This window comes from Micropterus salmoides, unplaced genomic scaffold, assembly GCF_014851395.1.
Source record: "Micropterus salmoides isolate LMB-PRFRI ecotype aquatic unplaced genomic scaffold, ASM1485139v1 Ms_hic_scaffold_9, whole genome shotgun sequence".
NCBI classification, from domain to species: Eukaryota; Metazoa; Chordata; class Actinopteri; order Centrarchiformes; family Centrarchidae; genus Micropterus; species Micropterus salmoides.
Window position 1 is genome coordinate 6,932,654 of NW_024044681.1, and position 19,776 is coordinate 6,952,429.

At 40.3% G+C, this 19,776-nt stretch overlaps 1 protein-coding gene and 3 non-coding genes across 4 annotated transcripts in view; 3 read left to right on the forward strand and 1 right to left on the reverse strand.

Moving 5' to 3' along the window:
• Positions 1 to 723: 723 nt before the first annotated feature.
• trnav-uac lies at positions 724 to 796 on the forward strand. The gene has a single exon. It is a non-coding gene; the product is annotated as a tRNA-Val (tRNA).
• A 471-nt stretch (positions 797 to 1,267) lies between these two features.
• On the reverse strand, positions 1,268 to 1,339 carry trnaa-cgc. Its single transcript has one exon. It is a non-coding gene; the product is annotated as a tRNA-Ala (tRNA).
• A 2,196-nt stretch (positions 1,340 to 3,535) lies between these two features.
• On the forward strand, positions 3,536 to 3,617 carry trnas-uga. Its single transcript has one exon. It is a non-coding gene; the product is annotated as a tRNA-Ser (tRNA).
• Positions 3,618 to 12,804: 9,187 nt separating this feature from the next.
• LOC119896010 (rap1 GTPase-activating protein 2-like) overlaps positions 12,805 to 19,776 on the forward strand; it is a 73,541-nt gene continuing 66,569 nt past the window's right edge. The window contains exon 1 of the mRNA XM_038709472.1: positions 12,805 to 13,251. Coding sequence (XP_038565400.1) covers positions 13,208 to 13,251 — 44 coding nt within the window. The 5' untranslated portion in view covers positions 12,805 to 13,207. The remainder of the gene's footprint in view (positions 13,252 to 19,776) is intronic.

The following is a 19,776-nucleotide window of genomic DNA, read 5'->3' on the forward strand; positions in this document are numbered from 1 at the left end:
TCTTTTTAATGCCCCACCCACCACAACACCTCCACATCCTACTGGTCAACCCTTTACCTGAGCATTTCCTTAACACAACATTAAAATACTGCTTCAACCGGCTGTAAAAGATATATTCAGATCCTTTTACTTAACTAAAAGTACCAATACAACAGTGTAAAAGTCCGACATTCATAATCTTAAGTTACTTGAGTAAAAGCACAGAATGTTGTTACATGTAGTCAAAGTATAAGCAGTAAAGTATTATCAGCTTCATGCAGTAAAAGTACTAGTTGTGTGGTAAAATGTCTCCTGTGACTGACATCTGATACTGGCATTATTAGACTGTTAATACAGCTAGTTTTAAGTACTTTATCTACAGTTTGCTAGTTTTAAGTACTTTATGTACAGTTTGCTTGTTAAACTACTTCATATAGCTGGTGTTAAATGCTTTATTTGGTTAGCTATAGTTTGCACTACTTTATTTACAGTTAGTTAGTTTAAACTACCTCAGTTAGCTGGTGTTAACTGCTTTATTCACAGTTAGCTATAGTTTGAAGTACTTTATATAATGTTACAGTTTGCTTAACTACTTTATCTACAGTTTGCTTGTTTAACTATATAGTTTGCTTTTTTACAGGTAAAACTACCTTAAACAAACAGTTTCTATATAGTAGCTACTTCATTGGTAGATGATACCATAGCAGAGACGATTAGCATGTTTTAGGACTAAGCCTGGCATCAGGTTCCATAGTGTAGCGGTTATCACGTCTGCTTTACACGCAGAAGGTCCTGGGTTCGAGCCCCAGTGGAACCAGTTCTCGTTTTCTTAAATTCATCCATTGAAAAACAAAACGACTCATTATAACAACACTGATCAAGATTCAGTATTAACACGATGTAGAATCCGATATTATCACACGACCAACAGATTTCACAGACAGAAGCTAAAGTGAACACAGTAATATGGAAATACGATTTCCGGTTTCGACAGGTAAACTTCAAAATAAAAGCGGGTGAGGTTAGAACGGGCACAAACAAGATCTTTAAACCGTGTTTCTGCATATTTATTGATAAATCCAGTCCTATTTGTCTTTGCAGCTGTCAAAGACACAACAATAACATGACAAAGTCATCAGCTTGGTGGGAAATAATTGCTTTAATGGTATTTTAGAATGAATCAATGCAAGATCTACATATTGTTTTAACCATTGAGTCCTGCCTTTAGACACTTACCTCATCATGTGATCGGCAATGTTCCGGGGTGATGGGGGGAGAGAACAAAACGTGGAGATGCCGGGGATTGAACCCGGGACCTCATACATGCGAAGCATGCGCTCTACCACTGAGCTACATCCCCACACCGTGCACGAGACCGGCCTGAAATCTGTATTTCTCTGTGCTGCCACGACATAGTTCCTCCTTTTTGTTACAGGTTTTAAGAATTCGGCTTTCACGAGTGAAGCCAGCAATACTGAATATTATCTAGCTGCAGTAGCGGTGGCTGCATTTCCAGGACCCCCGCAGTCCTGGGACCGCAGTTCTTTTGTGACGGCGCCATCTAGTGGAGCGGTGGTGGTAATGCACAGAATCAAAATCAGATTTATAGCCAGGTATGTGTGCACATACGAGGAATTTGACCCTGTACAATTCTCACGATGTGCTTACTTATACAATAACACAATAATACAGTAATAAAATCAAACAGATGCTGCAGTATAGAGAACACATTAACGTTATTATGTACATGTCGGAGGTGGATGTGATATACAGCTGCACATACACATGCAAGCATACATGTACACAGTGCGATGGAGCAGAGTGCAAAGGATGCTGGAATAAACAAGTAATATGTGCAGGTGTTACGTACTTGAGGTAGGTGGGTTTGGTATGCAGTATATACAATATACAAAATGAACAGCAGTAGTTCATCAGAGTGATGGCTTGTGGGAAGAAACTGTTCCTGTGTCTGTTGGTTTTGGTGTACAGCGCTCTGTAGCGCCTACCAGAGGGGAGGAGCTGGAACAGGTTGTGTCCGGGGTGAGATGGATCTGCAGTGATGTTTCCTGAGAAGAAGTCTCTGAGAAAATGTTTCTACCTCTCAGCTGATTTATTCCCTCAGTAAACACTTTCCTGATGAGTTTATGGTCTCAGTCGCTAGTTTCAAGTCTTCTTCAACACAGCATGATGTTCATTTAGTAAATTATTTGCCCTATTTAGAGGAACAGAGACAAGGAAGCAGGGGAGGCTTTAGGGCGAGACTCTCAATCTGTGCTTAGGTGCATTTCGCAGACTTGATAGTCTGACATGAGCTGCAGGCGACAGCAAGGGCGGGGAATAAAAACCTAACCATACATCTAACCCCAGCCTGAGAAAAGCAACCGGACTTGGCGCCGGCAGAAGTCGTTACCATGGCAACATGTCATATCACGGCACTGTGAACATTTAACCACAGCTGTTGAAAAAGCTTATCAAGAGTCGGCAGTTCACTTTCTCTGGTACGAACATTGCTGGTCTGGGTATCATTGGATAAGCCGTAGTTCGTTAGCAAATGAAAAATGAAATAAACAATCAAACGTGTCCCTTTTTTTGATTTTTGGCTATTAATTTGATCGTTATTCCTTTTTGAACAAAGAATGAAGAATTGTAATAAACCAAAAACAGAAGTCACGTGGTCTGTTCCTTTTTTTTGGAAGCAAAAGTTATCGGTAAAACATTCAAAATAAAAGTAGCCTGTGTAGCATGTAGTTAGCAAGCAAGTGATTACAGACTAAAACTAAACTAAAAGTCGAGGTGAAAATACATTTTAGTTATCTGAAATAAAAATAACAACTAATGAAAGATACAAAAAAGGCTGTTACTGTTAGAGAGAACTAAACATTTGTAAGAACTGACTGTAACTTCAGTTTACAATAAGTGTTTGCTATGTGGGAGCTCGACCAGCAGAGGTCACTCTACCCCCTTCATCTCGAACACTCTGCGTTACATTGTTGTAATACAGCTTCCGGCCACAACTGTGGCGCGGCGCTAAAACGCGGGAGAGCAGCGAACACGTCGGTGACGGCTGGCGAGAAGAAGAGAGAAAACCAAATCAAAGCAACCCGCCATCTTGGATTTGACATGTACTGACAGTATTAACTTCTGTGTTAAGCGCCGTCTCTCTACCGGGCAAAGTTGTGTTTTCGTTGCTTTACACCCAGCTGACATCGACGTAAATACCCCTGACCTGTCGGAGAGACGTTCGGCTTCTGTCCGACGGGCTCATATTATCAAACTTTGTCCAATAATCAACTTTATATCAACACTGAACGTGTGAAATGTCTGCTTCACTTGGAAAGCCAACCGGGACCGTCTTGCGTCCCGGACCCCAGCGTGTAAGTGTTTACCTCCTCTCACTTTAACAGCGGCTGGAGAGGGAAACGCGGCGGCGGACGGTAGTTGTTGTGTTTGAAGCCTGAAGACGCTTTAATGTCTTTTAGCTGGCTGAGCGAGTAAACTGTCAGGAAACAGCCGGAGTGTGAATAAATAGTACTGTACAGAGGGTAGGATAGTGTGAGCTGCGATGGCCGAGTGGTTAAGGCGTTGGACTTGAAATCCAATGGGGTCTCCCCGCGCAGGTTCGAACCCTGCTCGCAGCGAACGAGTGAACCTTTTTCATGGTGGTTGACACCCGTTAGTTTGTGGACTACAGTTTTAAAGCCTCGAATTTGGCATTTTGAACGTCGCCATCTTAGTTTTTTGTTTTTTTCAACCAGACATGGACAAGAAGGTTGGGCTAGCTAGCTTGGTTAGCAAAGGTGCATCCGTTAGCGTTAACTAGCTAACGAAAAACAGGCTCGCGACAAAATGCCCTTACCAGAAATAATAAATCGCCGACTCCTTAGAAAATCTTTAACTACAACGACTGCTGAAATGTTACAGTTGAAGGTCTAGTGGGTAATATTTAGGACTATCTATTGAAATAAATGCAATATAAGATCCATAAGTATGTTTTTAGTGGTGAGTAAAGACCTTACATAATAAACCGTTATTTTTTTATTACCTTATGAGACATTTCTATCTACACACGTGTCGCATCGTCATTTGTCTCTACAGTAGCTGAAAACGGACAACTAGCTCTACAGAGTCACTACGATGAATTAGGGCTGGAACCGAATATTCGACCGTTGGGTACACATTCGATTTTCAATTTTGAGATTCATTTATTGATGGTTACTGAAGCCCTCAGCTGTGTGAGAGCACTTTAAACGAGTGATGACAGCAGTAGCTTGGAAGTTATGGCGTTTATTAATTTTACAATTGCTTAATTTCTTTACAGATCAAAACAGTCAAATTTCCTAAATTTTAAAACTAATCAGTAGCTAAACTGTAGGCTGGGAACAAACTAACTACAAAATAATGAACACATTTAAGCTTTGATTATTCGCTGTTAATTACTATCGAAGCTCAAATAATGACATTCGGGCCAGCCCTATGTTAAATACGCACGAAGAAGAAGTTGTGAGACCAGCAAGAAGTTTTTAAACATGAACAATTCTGCTAAGAAACGCGAAAGTTTGCCTGTAGAAAGAAACTCCTGCAGCTAACGTTGCGGCCAGTGAAGCGTCCACTCGGCTGGACAGAGTAGCGTTAATAAACGTTTTGTGTTTTGTAAAAGCACTGAATACTTCTCTTATAAACGCATGTGCAAAACAGTAACGTTAGTTCAAAAGTCGAGACGCTTGCTTGATTTTTTTAATCTCAGACAATGATCTTAAAAACGTGATATGCTTCGTAAAAGTCATACGCATTGCTGCTGTTATGGATATGCGATCAGTTAAAAAGTCGGGCGGGACCTGCTTTGTTTTTTAGTATTTTTAAATAGCCTATATGATCCAGCATCCTCTGGTCTGACAGGCTGCAGTGTTTTCAGTTTGGCTGCATGTTGCCTCCTGAGGTTAATTATTGTTCCAGTAAAGTGGATTCATTTCTGAAATGCTCTGCTGAACAGGTTTCCCGTCAATTTTCTTTCAAATTTGTTGAAAGTTTATCGTAACACAACGAGTAACGTGACTCTTAGTTTTAATCCCAGTAATAAGTAATATTGTTACTTTTTAAATGAGTAATAAGTAAAACAAACACTGCAGCTAAATATGTTGTATAAACTGATGTGCTGCAAAGACAGAGAGCTGCTTTCTGCCCCCTGGTTGCATCTTGGCGACGACGTTGCACAGAAACCCGTCTATTACATATTTTACTATCATGTAATGTGTAATATGGTTGTAACGGTTAGTTTGCTGTCCATGTAGAGTGAACTAGATGTCTGCGTGTTGTAGGGCTGGGCGATATGGCCTAAAAATAAAATCTCCGATTTTATTTACTTTAATTCAATTTACGATTTTTTCCGATTTCCCCCCCTACTTAAGGAAAGCAATAAGGTTTGTTGGTCAGTGCGGCTTTGTTCATCGCGGAGAGACTGGCATTTTTCATATTCGGCTGGATGTCTCTGTTTCAGGTGTTGGAATAGGTTTGTGGTGCTGCTGCCTTTCACTGCGATAGGCTTTAGGCAAATGTTGCAGCGTGGTGTCTGTTGTTCCACATCTGTCGCAGCAAACCCATACCAGTTCCAAACAACAGATGACTTTATTCCTTTCTTGGGAACAAACTTCCCGCTCTCACCGGTAGCCATTTTGTCGCTTGCTGTTGCTGTTTAGTGTATGATGTTGTCGCTATGGGAAACGAACACTACGGAAACCCCGGGGAGCCAAAAATGTGCTATTACACAAAAACTCGATTTACTTATTTTTTACATCGCCCGCAACAAAAAATTCGAATTAATTCATTCAATCGATTTTTCGCCCAGGCCTAGCGTGTTGTTTATGCGCTCTGATAATGCTAATCCAACACATCTTTGTAGTAGCGTCCATAGTGATTCCACATTCAGACTCAAAGAGCACTTGAACACACTGAAGTCTGAAGAACGACGTCTCTCACCTCACAGAGAGCTGACATTGTTTCTGTGTGTTATGGCCACCTGCTCTGTGCGAACAAAATGTCCTGTTCTTCAAAAGCATGAGGTCTGTCCGTCCGTCCGTCCTGGCAGAGGTGAGGTGTCCTACAGCTCGACACAGATGGTCAGCGTGCGACCATGTTGTGTTTACAGGGAGCTGCTGTGTGGTGTTCACGTGGTTCGGTGCGTGTCGTCAGTCATACATGCTGCTCTGCTCTCTGCAACACGTCTGTGTACGTTTTCTTCTCATCGCAAACATGGCGCTTGAAAAAAGTGAAAGCTGCGTCAGTAAAAACACTCAGTAAATGTTACGTATGGACACTGGTCACGGTGAGTCCTGTACGAGCAGAAAATAAATGTCTAACAAACAGTCTGCGTTTCAAACTGGAGGTGTGGAGTTTGAGAGACGTGGCTGTTTACCAGGTTGCATTATGGGAAATGTAGGATCCAGCGTTTTTGGATTTTGACCCATATTAGAGACTAAAAGTCAGGATATCTCAGCCTCTGCTGCACAGATGGTGTTTTTAATCTGCTTTAGTTTATTGGACATGTAACAGTAAGTCGCTGGAGGCACACATTGGTCCACTGGGCGACGGGTAAAGTCACCGCTTACTGGGAACGTTGTCTATATAAGGGTAGTTGACAAATATGCAGTAAAAAAAAAAAAAAATCTTTTGAAGGGAAAAAAAACCCACCATATATTTATGTTGTGTAAAATAATTTTTTAAAGAAAATATAAGGGGTCAGTAATTTTGTTAATTGTTTTTTTGTTGTTGTTTTTTTTTTACATTTTCACTGAACTGCACTATAAATGTGTTTGATGGTGTGACATAATAAAATCAATATCTTTTATAATATACAGACAGACATGAAAGAGATTCATCTTAATTGTAAGACACTTTTTTCATATACTGTTATTTAGTTTTGAATAACACTATTTTTGTCCATGACTTTCACTGTTTCAAACTGTTGAAATTTAGGATTTTTGATGACTATAACTCCACTAATGAAATGCTGAACTGCTTTTATTAAAGATATTTTGAGATAAACATGCATTTTTGGTTCTTTTATGTGTGTCACACTAAAGCCCTGGATATACTTGCTTTTTAACAATACGCAGGCGTTGACAGGCGTCGGCGACGGGTTGTCCCTCGCCAACACCGGATTATCTTCCTTGACAACCTCCGAATTTGCACAACATAAACAAACCAAACAGACACAGATTTTAATGAGACGTCATAACGATCCAGGAGTTTTACTGTGAACATCCCGCCATTAATCTCTGTTTTCAAGGGCCTATGTCCATCAAAGAGTTTTTTCCTGACGCCAGCGTCTTTTTTTCAATTCAATGGGAAAAACGGCAGCAGCTTGACGGGGCGCTGAGCGTTTTTTTCTGGTCGCCGAGAGTTAAAAATGCTGTGCTCGTCACTGTCACTTTTTACCCAGCTGTCCAATCACAGCAGAGGAGGGGCGGGACAAATACCACACCGTAGCAACGGTTACTATCCCGGAACCGAGCTTCGTCCAACCTCAGCTCTTGGACCAAACGGTGTTACTCGCCAAGATGTTTCCTCGCCTACAAAATCTCATGAACCCACATTCGGCGAGTCCGTCCTCTCTCTCTACACGCTTCAGCCTTCTCTTCATTCAGAGCGAGGACTCTACTCTGTTGACATTTTTACATCCAGTAAAGTCAGGTAGAACTACTTGCAACATCACTTCCACGGATTTTATGTATCATAGCAACCAAAGCAGTTGGGGAAAAAACGCTGCGCCTCAAAAACGCCGCTAGCGCTCCCTGCTGGGCGTTTTCAGATGAGCGGCTGCCGTTTTCAGCTGGTAAAAAACGCTTTGGTGGACATTGTTTTGGGTGTTAGAGAAGAAAGAATATTTACTTAATTTTACTTATTTAATTCAATTTACTTTCTTTGATGTTCTCTTAGGACCTACTCCTTTCTGTGTGGATCTCTGTTCATTTTCTCTCTATACTTCAGTGTCCCCTCTCTCCCAACCGTTTCTCCCCCTCTTTTCTTTTCTAAAAAAGAAAGAGTTAAGTATCACGTTTCATACTTATTTTCATGACACTTTATAACAGTACAAATTTTCAGCAAAACAAGCTGAAAATATTTTAATTACTGTAATTGTTGCATTTAAAAACTCTACAAATTGACAAAAAAGAATAAAAAGGAGTTAAATCTTAATAATTTAAAATGCGTTTTAGAGACTTTGTCTTCTTGTGTGACAGTCACAGGTGTCGCACCAGTTAATGACCATGCTTTACCTAGCTAACCTGTCATTAGCAGTTAGCAGCACACATTAGCTACATTTTCCATAATTATGTACTTTGACATAGTTTTTAATTAATATATATATATATATATATATATATATATATATATAAAAAATATATATAATATAAAAAAAAACACTTAGTTGAGAAAAAGATAAATATTTGAACAATTACAAACACTTCCCATGTGCACATCATGGGCTTCACAGGGGGCTTCAGTACCGTTAACTGTAAGGGGGCTTTTCAACTAGATAAGGTAACCATTGGTCCATAACCATTGAATTGCCCGATTAAAATTAAAATATGGTGACCACCAAAGGACATGGTTTTCAGTGACAAAATGTATCAAGCTCCCACACTTCTAGAAATATCAATGATTGCCATTTACTAAAATAGATACTTGTAACATTATGCCTGAGGCATTTATCAACATTTTTATGCGTGTCATTTTATTTTATAAAGTTGTAATTTATTGAACCATGCTTCACACCATAGGACTATAATGAGATTTGGCTCAGAAATTTAAGAAATCTAATAACAAAGCTGTTTTACAGGTCCTTCTACCATTTACTGCACTTTAAATTATGACAAAATGATTTTTATTAATTTTCATCTTCTGTGACAGTGAAAATGCCATCTCACATCAACAACCCATAAATATCAATATATCACCAATACCTCCTCTTTAACACACAAAACATGTAACTGTGCTGGTCAGACTGTCCTCAAATCAACTGATCACATCAGAGGATGAACAATTTAGATTTTAATGACCACTGGACAAACTTTACATAGTCTAGCGACAGTCTAGCTGCACTATTGGTAAAAGTGAGATTAATCATCATGGTGTTGTTGGTCGTAATGAAGACTGCAGCTTGTAAGGGGCACAAGCAGGCATTCACACTGATGACTTGTTTATATTTCTTAACTGAAGAAAGACATTAGCCTCATCTCTGTGCGTATAATCGCAGCTCACACTTTATTCTCTGTTAATCCTGTTTTCCATTATCCCCTCACTGGTAATTTGATGTAAATGTATTCAGCGGCTGAGCTGCAGGAGGATTTTCACAGAGACTTAAACCTGAGAACTCCTAAATGAGAGGAAAGACGTGCTTTGCGTTTCCTGCACTCACACACAGTTAGACGTCCTGTTATTCACTGGTCTTTGTTTAAATCACGATAGAAATGTTCCACCTAACACAGTAATGTATTAACCTCCTTTACAATTTAAATGTTTTACTACAAAACTGCAGCAGTTTACATTTTAGCAGAGTCGTAGCTGAGACTTCCAAAGAGAGGCCAAACATGTCTATAAAATGTTATTGTTGCTTATTAGTTCTGTTTCTGTTAGTTCCATGTGTTAATGTGAGGAAGGTTACACTTTCCTCATTTCTCTGCACAGATCTGAGGTTTCGTCTGGAAGGCTTGAGTGATGTCGAATCCTCACACAACACAAAACATCTTTTTTTTGCGATTTAAAGAAAAGAATTGCCGGTATTTCCAAAAACTGTAAACACAGAACAGGTGGATGGAATAAAACTTAATTGCCTAAAACAGACCAAATACTCACGTTGGAGAAACTGGAACCAGAGAACGTTTGGTGTTTTTGTTTGAAAAAGTGCGGCCTGTCCCCACCAAGCAGCTTATTACGCCCCATATTTACATTTATTGTGGCTTCTAGTGGTCGTATGACTGTAGCAAAGGAAGAAAGTTGGTGTAACATGGTGGATGAATGAGTCAAACTCAGGAGACCAGTGTTTGAGCCCAACGTGAAACCAAGTAAATGTTGACTTAGTTTTACTTTTTTTTAACGCAAGCTGCAATCATTCCTTAAACATAACTAAACTACGACTTTTTGACAATGTTAACCACGCGATCAACTACGATTATGTCCTCAATGTCCAGTACGCCTGTCCCTGGACTGCTACTTTACAATAGTCATACAGTATGTGTCATTATACATTACAATGGTCATATATGTTGTACTTTCTAATGTTATACTTTCTGTATATGTTGTTCCAACGTTCATATGTGTCGTTGGGCGTTCTAACGGTCATATGTAGTTGTGCTTTCCAATAGTTGTATATCTCGTTGTGTTTTTCAACGGTCGTACGTGTCATTGTGCTTTCCAACAGTAATATTGAGTCGTGCTTTCCAACAGTAATATTGAGTCGTGCTTTCCAACAGTAATATGTAGTCGTGCTTTCCAACAGTCGTATGTAGTCGTGCTTTCCAACAGTAATATGTAGTCGTGCTTTCCAACAGTCGTATGTAGTCGTGCTTTCCAACAGTAATATGTAGTCGTGCTTTCCAACAGTCGTATGTAGTCGTGCTTTCCAACAGTCGTATGTAGTCGTGCTTTCCAACAGTAATATGTAGTCGTGCTTTCCAACAGTCGTATGTAGTCGTGCTTTCCAACAGTAATATGTAGTCGTGCTTTCCAACAGTCGTATGTAGTCGTGCTTTCCAACAGTAATATGTAGTCGTGCTTTCCAACAGTAATATGTAGTCGTGCTTTCCAACAGTAATATGTAGTCGTGCTTTCCAACAGTAATATGTAGTCGTGCTTTCCAACAGTAATATGTAGTCGTGCTTTCCAACAGTCGTATGTAGTCGTGCTTTCCAACAGTAATATGTAGTCGTGCTTTCCAACAGTAATATGTAGTCGTGCTTTCCAACAGTAATATGTAGTCGTGCTTTCCAACAGTCGTATGTAGTCGTGCTTTCCAACAGTCGTATGTAGTCGTGCTTTCCAACAGTAATATGTAGTCGTGCTTTCCAACAGTCGTATGTAGTCGTGCTTTCCAACAGTAATATGTAGTCGTGCTTTCCAACAGTCGTATGTAGTCGTGCTTTCCAACAGTAATATGTAGTCGTGCTTTCCAACAGTAATATGTAGTCGTGCTTTCCAACAGTAATATGTAGTCGTGCTTTCCAACAGTAATATGTAGTCGTGCTTTCCAACAGTAATATGTAGTCGTGCTTTCCAACAGTCGTATGTAGTCGTGCTTTCCAACAGTCGTATGTAGTCGTGCTTTCCAACAGTCGTATGTAGTCGTGCTTTCCAACAGTCGTATGTAGTCGTGCTTTCCAACAGTCGTATGTAGTCGTGCTTTCCAACAGTCGTATGTAGTCGTGCTTTCCAACAGTAATATGTAGTCGTGCTTTCCAACAGTAATATGTAGTCGTGCTTTCCAACAGTCGTATGTAGTCAGTCGTGCTTTCCAACAGTCGTATGTAGTCAGTCGTGCTTTCCAACAGTCGTATGTAGTCAGTCGTGCTTTCCAACAGTCGTATGTAGTAGTGCTTTCCAACAGTAATATATAGTCGTGCTTTCCAACAGTAATATGTAGTCGTGCTTTCCAACAGTCGTATGTAGTCAGTCGTGCTTTCCAACAGTAATATGTAGTCGTGCTTTCCAACAGTCATATGTAGTCGTGCTTTCCAACAGTAATATGTAGTCGTGCTTTCCAACAGTAATATGTAGTCGTGCTTTCCAACAGTCGTATGTAGTCAGTCGTGCTTTCCAACAGTCGTATGTAGTCAGTCGTGCTTTCCAACAGTCGTATGTAGTCAGTCGTGCTTTCCAACAGTCGTATGTAGTCGTGCTTTCCAACAGTAATATGTAGTCGTGCTTTCCAACAGTAATATGTAGTTGTGCTTTCCAACAGTCGTATGTAGTCAGTCGTGCTTTCCAACAGTAATATGTAGTCGTGCTTTCCAACAGTCGTATGTAGTCGTGCTTTCCAACAGTAATATGTAGTCGTGCTTTCCAACAGTCGTATGTAGTCGTGCTTTCCAACAGTCGTATGTAGTCGTGCTTTCCAACAGTCGTATGTAGTCGTGCTTTCCAACAGTAATATGTAGTCGTGCTTTCCAACAGTAATATGTAGTCGTGCTTTCCAACAGTCGTATGTAGTCAGTCGTGCTTTCCAACAGTAATATGTAGTCGTGCTTTCCAACAGTAATATGTAGTCGTGCTTTCCAACAGTCGTATGTAGTCAGTCGTGCTTTCCAACAGTAATATGTAGTCGTGCTTTCCAACAGTCGTATGTAGTCGTGCTTTCCAACAGTAATATGTAGTCGTGCTTTCCAACAGTAATATGTAGTCGTGCTTTCCAACAGTAATATGTAGTCGTGCTTTCCAACAGTCGTATGTAGTCAGTCGTGCTTTCCAACAGTCGTATGTAGTCAGTCGTGCTTTCCAACAGTAATATGTAGCAGTGCTTTCCAACAGTCACTACCTATCACTACCTGTTTTGTCATTTAGGTATGAGGATGTGGTGTAAAAATTACTTAAATGATTTTCAATTTTCTGTGGACTGACTGGCTTTCGGTTCGTTGTAGTAAACTGTAATTCCACACTGGTATCTCCTTTTTTGAACACATCAAAACAAAAACAGATGATGTTTACTCACACAAATCAGTACAAGAATCTAAATGTAGTTTCAGGCTTTAGCTTCAGACTGTGCAGAGCCACCTTTTATGTAACATGAAATAAATACAAAAGTGACTCGTGTGTTCGTCCATTTACCTCCATTTATTATGAATGATAAGTTTTCAGACTGACAGCGTCTCTGCTGGCTTTTCTGCTCCGTCAGGGCGGGTAGAAAGAGAGAGAGTACTCCATGTGTACCTCTGTTTCTGTGTCTCTCGCTCTCTCCAGGCTGTGTGAGCAGTGAATTGATGTGGGAAAGAGCGAGAAACATTAACGGCAGGAGGAGGGAGGATAAAGAGAGAGAGAGGCGGTGAGAGCGTGTGAAGGAGGGCGTCTGACAAGAGATGAGAGTATTTATAGGTGGAGAGAAGAGGACATAGAACGACAAGTGGAGAGAGAGGAGGGAGGGAGGTAGCGATACAAAGGGAGAGAGAGGAGAACCCAGACCATAGATCCAGACACAATAAGAAGAAAAGGAAGACAAAGAGGAGGAGAGGGCGAGCGAGACACCATGCTGAGGAGGAAGAGGAGCGTGTCGTTCGGGGGCTTCGGATGGTAAGACTGTGTGTCTCGCACCCTTCAGATAATGATCTCATCACTTCTCTTACTCTTACTTTCAGTGTCTTTGAGTTCATTTCCAGTCTGAGCTGCTGCGCCGGGGTGACATCACGGTGACATCACAGCTCCTGGAAAATAATGTTAAGATGAGTCAGTCAGCTTTTATTGTTTCTTGACCTACTGTGCTTCAGGATGAGAAGAAATCGGAAAATTTAAGTTAAAATGTGACTTTTTTGAATGGGGTTTGGTTGAAAACTTTTGCTGCAGCTTTTCTGAAGTATTTACACAGTAGAGGAGTTCATGTTTTGTCAATGTGAGAAACATTTTGTCTCTGTTGTCTCTGTTTCTAGTCGACGGATGGAGAACAAAACCCACTTTGCTGTGATAATTTACATGACATTTCAGACAATATTATCATAAATCGATGTACAATCACGTTAACAGTTGATTGTGGTCCCGGTCTAATGTTCTAATTTTTCCAGAGAAAATCCAGGAATGTAGATAAAAGAAAGTTTCCTTGTACTCCACACTCATCTTTGGCCCCGATGGCTGGTTTCATTTTGGATCTGGTTCTTGTTAGCTGAGCTACTAGGCAATTAAACTAGCTTAGCATGAAGACCCAAAGCCTGGCTCTGTCCAATACCCAAAAAAACACCTTCTGTACATCCTTAATGTTCATTTCCAGTCTCAGCTGCTGCACAGAAGTGACATCACGGTCACATCACTACTAGCTTTTGTGGTTTTTCTGACCTGCAGCGCGTCACGATGAGGAGAAATCTGAAATTTAATTTAAAATTTGACTTTTTAAAAATGGGGTTTGGTTGAAAACTTTTTTGGTTGTGAACATAACAGAAAGTTATTGAGTCCACACTCAGGTTTGACCCCGATGGCTAGTTTCATTTCAGATCTGGTTCTTGTTGGCTTTTAAGTATGGTGTTTAGCCTAGCTTAGCATAAAGACCCAAAGCCTGGCTCTGTCCAAAGTTCAATAATCCACCTGTTAACACCTGCAAAGCTGATTAATTAACACAATGTGTCTTGTTTATTTAACCCGTTAACAAACACAAATGCAAAAACGACAAGTTGTAGTTTCCGAGGGACCAAACTACATTTCCTCACTACTTCCGTCACTGAAACTGCATGTTGGAAACACACATTCTGTGTGATTGTGAAACGTTTGTTTCAAAATGGCGGCTCTTGATAGACGCTCGTTGATTCTGAGGGAGCGGCGCTGTAAACCTGACGCCGGCGATGTTTTAGATCTCGGAATTATTTCCTGATGTCAGACGTCGTGGGTGGGATGTGGACAGTTTGACAGGAAGAAGTACTGAGGCAGAGAGAAATGTAAAGTGGCTGTTTCGTCCTCGCCTCAGTAAACCTGCTGTCGGCCTGTCAAACCTCCTGCGACCAGAGTACACTGTTCTGTGTGGAAACTCTTACACAAGCTCCTCTTCAATCATTCACTCTCTGTTTCCATTTTCAAAGCTGCCCCCCCTCCTCCTCTCTACTTCTTCTACACCTCCTTATTCCTTTCTCTTCATCCTTATTCCCTTCCATACCCCCTTTGTTTCTTCTGTACACACTTATTCCCTTCTCTTTCTCATTCTTTCCTTCAATACCTCCTTCTTTGCTTCTGTGCATCCTTATTCCCTTCTCTTCCTCCTTCTTTCCTTCCATACCTCTTTCTTTGCTTCTGTGCATCCTTATTCCCTTCTCTTCCTCCTTCTTTCCTTCCATACCTCCTTCTTTGCTTCTGTGCATCCTTATTCCCTTCTCTTCCTCCTTCCTTCCTTCAATACCTCCTTCTTTGCTTCTGTGCATCCTTATTCCCTTCTCTTCATCCTTTCCTATCATACCCCCTTCGTTTCTTCTGTACATCCCTATTCCTTCTCTTCCTCCTTCTTTCCTTCCATACCCCCTTCCTTTTTTTCTGTACATCCTTATTCCCTTCTCTTCCTCCTTCTTTCCTTCCATACCTCCTCCTTTGCTTCTGTGCATCCTTATTCCTTTATCTTCCTCCTTCTTTCCTTCAATACCTCCTTCTCTCCTTCTGTACATCCTTATTCCTTTCTCTTCATCCTTATTTCCTTCCGTACCTCCTTCCCTCCCTCTCTACATTCTTATTTCCTTCCACACCTCTATCTTTGCTTCCATACCTCCTTCATTTCTCTGTACATCCTTCTTTCCTTCCATTACTCCTTCTTTCCTTGTACATGCCCCTATTTCCTTCCTTCTTCTTTTATCCATAATATGTCCTTTCCTTAATCTGTCTTTCCAGCTTCTCAAAGCATTTCCTCTCCCTGTAAACCTCTTACCACCTGCACCTCCTCCTGCTCCTCCTCTTCCGCCCTCCTTACTCCCTTCTGTCCTTCTTGTCTCTCGTCTTTCTTCTTCTCCTCCATAATAACAATAATAAAACAGTACACAGTTTACCTCGTCATCCCTCCGTCCTCCCAGTGTTTACGACGAGTCGACTATAGCTTTGCAGTATTTAATAATGCAGGAGCAGCTTCAGGGCATCAGTTTATATTAAAGCCTCGACTCCACCACCACCTCCCCTGTTCCTCTCTCATCTCTCCTTCAGCTAATTCAACAATCAGTTGTTGAATTATAGAAGAAAATGTCACGTCAGGACTCACTTTAATCTTCCGCTGATATTATTGTGTGGTAATAAAAATCTATTCATATTCAACACGTCCTCAATATGTACAAGCGTGCAAGTAAACATGGTGAAACTGTGGTAGTTTGGTTAGCTATAGTCAACAAAACCACTTAGGTTTAGGAAAAGATTGTGGTTTGAGTTAAAATAAGTACGTCACGTAAGTCATTTACAAAACGTTATTTAACTCAAAACATGTCATCTTGTTTGTCAGTTTAAAAAATACTTAATACTTAATACATTACTAAGTCAAGAAAGTCGCAGTTTGTTATAAAGCAGTTGAAGTATAAGTGTGTGACGTCATAACCTTTCTCTCAGTGACTGAAGCTAACATCACTGAAACTAATGTTACTGAAATTAACGTTACTGAAGCTAACATCACTGAAGCAAATGTTACTGAAATTAACGTTACTGAAGCTAACATCACTGAAGCAAATGTCACTGAAGCTAACTTCACTGGAGCTAATGTTACTGAAGGTAATGTGACGGAAGCTAACGTTATCAAAGCTAACATTACTGAAGCTAATGTTACTGAAAATAACGTTGCGTCACTGAAACGAACGTCACTGAAGCTAATATTACTGGAGCTAATGTGACTGAAGCTAACTTCACTGGAGCTAATGTTACTGGAGCTAATGTGACTAAAGCTTACTTCACTGAAGCTAATGTGACTGAAGTTAACTTACTGAAGCTAACATCAATGACGCTAATGCTGAAAATAACGTTGCGTCACTGAAACGAACGTCACTGAAGCTAATATTACTGGAGCTAATGTGACTAAAGCTTACTTCACTGAAGCTAATGTGACTGTAGTTAACTTACTGAAGCTAACATCAATGACGCTAATGTCAGTGAAGCTAACGTCATTGAAACTAACATCACTGAAGCGAACGTCATTGAAGCTAACGTGACTGAAGCTAACATCAGTGAAGCGAACGTCACTGAAGTTAACGTTCATTAAGTTAACCTTCCTTAAATTAGCGTTACATAAGTTAATATTCCTGAAGCTAACGTCAATGGAGCTAACGTCATTGAAGCTAATGTTACTGATGTTAACGTTCCTTAAGTTAATGTTAATGAAGTTAATGTTCCTGGAGCTAACGAGCTAATATTAAAGAGCTTCGATGTGTAGATGATGTGATGAAAGGACCAGGAGTAGTTGGATTTAACACATCAGGTGAGATACATCTGTGTGCGTGGAACATAGCCTAGTTACCTAGCTGGTAGCGACTAAGCAGTGAATGTTAGCTAAGCATTACAGCACTAACATGTTGTTGACATATATTGTGCGAGACGAGAGATGATGTTCATTGAGCGGTTTCACACAAAACTAAATGTTACTTTACGGATTTAAACTGCAACTTTCTTGACTTAAATCTGCTGTGGTTCATCTGAGAGGCCGGTTAGACGGCCATCTTTGTGTAATCCTGTGTGTGAGAGAGCAGATTTAGCAGCATCCATATGTTATTTATGACCTGAGGGAGTTCTTTTTTTACAGAGTCATCATACAGGCTTTTAACAGTAAGGTCGATCACGCTCTCTTTCCATTTCTACATTACTGCCGTCTCCTCTCTCCTCCTCTGTATATCAGTGCAAACACTAAAGTCAGTCTGAAGTGCAAATGGTTAGTTGATTTAAATTTCCAGCCTCAGAGTTCAGTTTGTTCTCTGGAGGTTTGTGTTGCATTTAGAGTCAAAGATCCACATTATTATTTATAGATAGACAGAAACAGAATGATAAGCCTGAGTGACATGCAGCAGTTTTTAATATAAAGGACAGAAAGAAAACATAAAGTGACATTCACAGACATGATGAAAGGGGGCATTATATAATGGGGATATTTATAATTTCCATCCTTTTATCTTTTAGTTAGCCTTATATTTATGGTAGCATTTAACATTTAGTCGGCCTCTATAAACAGTAATTTAAAGAGCCGGAGACTGTAAATGAATTACCAACATTTTTTTAAATAATTAAAAACATCAGGATTTGCTGTTTTTTGCTGCACTTAGTTTTTTGTAAATTGTTTTTTTTTTTTTAAACATGAATTAGATGCACAAAACATGTCATTTAGCAAGTTACTGGAGAAAGAGTCGAGAGATTCGAAGACACAATTCCTTTTAAGCACATAAACAAAAGTATAACAAGTATAAGTATAAATTATCTGTTGTCTTTTTTCTTATAGTTTTGTTTCATATTTTTATTGTGTAATATATAGTTTATGTTTTGGTACAAACAAACTAGCTTTTCACATACAACTGAATATCTTTTCAAGACCTTGTGTCTATTTTTCACTGTTTTCTTACTTTTATAGACCAAGCAATTAATCAGTAACTGTTAGCTGCGGACAGTCAGAGTCCTAAAATGAGGATAAAAACCTGTTCACTGTTTAATTTAAGCCTCAGGGCTTGAAACAAAGAGCTTGTAGATTATTTACATAATGTAGGGACACAAAATATAATTGAACAATGAAGTACAACTTGTGATATCCATGTGTTTTATAATATTTAATATTTTAAATGTATGCTTCTTGACAACTAGTGGTTAATGTTGTGAACCAACAAAACTACTTGGTTAGGTTTAGGAAAAGATGGTGGGGATGGGTTAAGTCATGTGATGCAAGTCATCTACAAAACGTTATTTAACTAACATTAAGTTACTTACGTGACTTAAAGTTGCCATGAAACAGAAACCGGAAAGCTATTTGCTTCCGGATATGTACGTGTTTCCTGTTAAAACACAAAGCTAGGGAGGGACTTGTTGCAAATATTGATTGACGTTTGCAGTAGCCAAAAGCGCTCAATGTGCGTTATGCCCCTTGCAGACTATGTGCGGACTAGTTCCAGCTCCCGCCGAGTGAACACAGCAAACAGGATAGGACCAAAGACATCATCTGAACAACTGAGGCCAGTTTGACGAAAGGGAATAAAGTACAGAGGAGGTTTTCTTGCCGGGTTTAGGTCTTGGAATCCCAGGACCAGAGTCAGCTAATAGGACCGCTAGCAGCCCGGCTAATGTTAACTGAGCTAACTAGCTACAGATGCAGACAGAGGCTGTTTCTCAGTCTGCATTCTTGTCTGTTCTTGTGTTCTTGTGAAACGTCATCAGTTGCAGCCAAAGTACTGTTCCAATTCAAAAGTCTGCATCTAGCCAAGTACAGTCAAAAATGTGTTCTCGCTCCGCCCGTTTTACCAAGCCTGCATCGGTGGTGACTTGTGTGGATTTCATATAGCCAGGTATCCCATAATGCATTTCGCCACCAAAAAACAGAAATGTCAGAGGAGAAAACTCACAACTATAAGTTATGATACTTCTGTTCTTGTGTCACATACAGTAGTTTAAAGTGTTTTTTTTACGTGGGAATATAGTTGTTTAAACTCCAAATATGTGGTTGGTTTCTCAAGACAGAGCTAATTTAAAAAAAATGCTACGACGTTTTCAGAGATGTGAGGTCCCGCCCACTAACGGGTCCGGCCGCAACAAGTCTGCTGCTGTTCCAATTGCTGAATGACGGACTGCGTGTTCCCGTTCCTGGGAGTTTGTACTCCCGAGCCGAACTTGGCGAACTCGGTATTGAGAAACAGCCAGATAGTTAGCAGCATTTAACGGTTTAGCAAAAACTAAAGCTATCTGTCCATCCTGAAGCTCTGTAAAGTTAAATCCGCTCAGTACTGTATTCCCTTTTGGTCTTTGAGGCTGTTTTCACTAAGAGGCTGCTGATCTCGGTGTCATTGCCCGCTCGACTGCTCCGGCGCCCGTTCAGAGTCGCTATTCACCATCACTCCCTGCTGGGTCACCCGCCCGGACTGAAAACCTCCACGGCTTGAGTAATATTAGAAGTGTAACGGTAAACACAAACTCTCC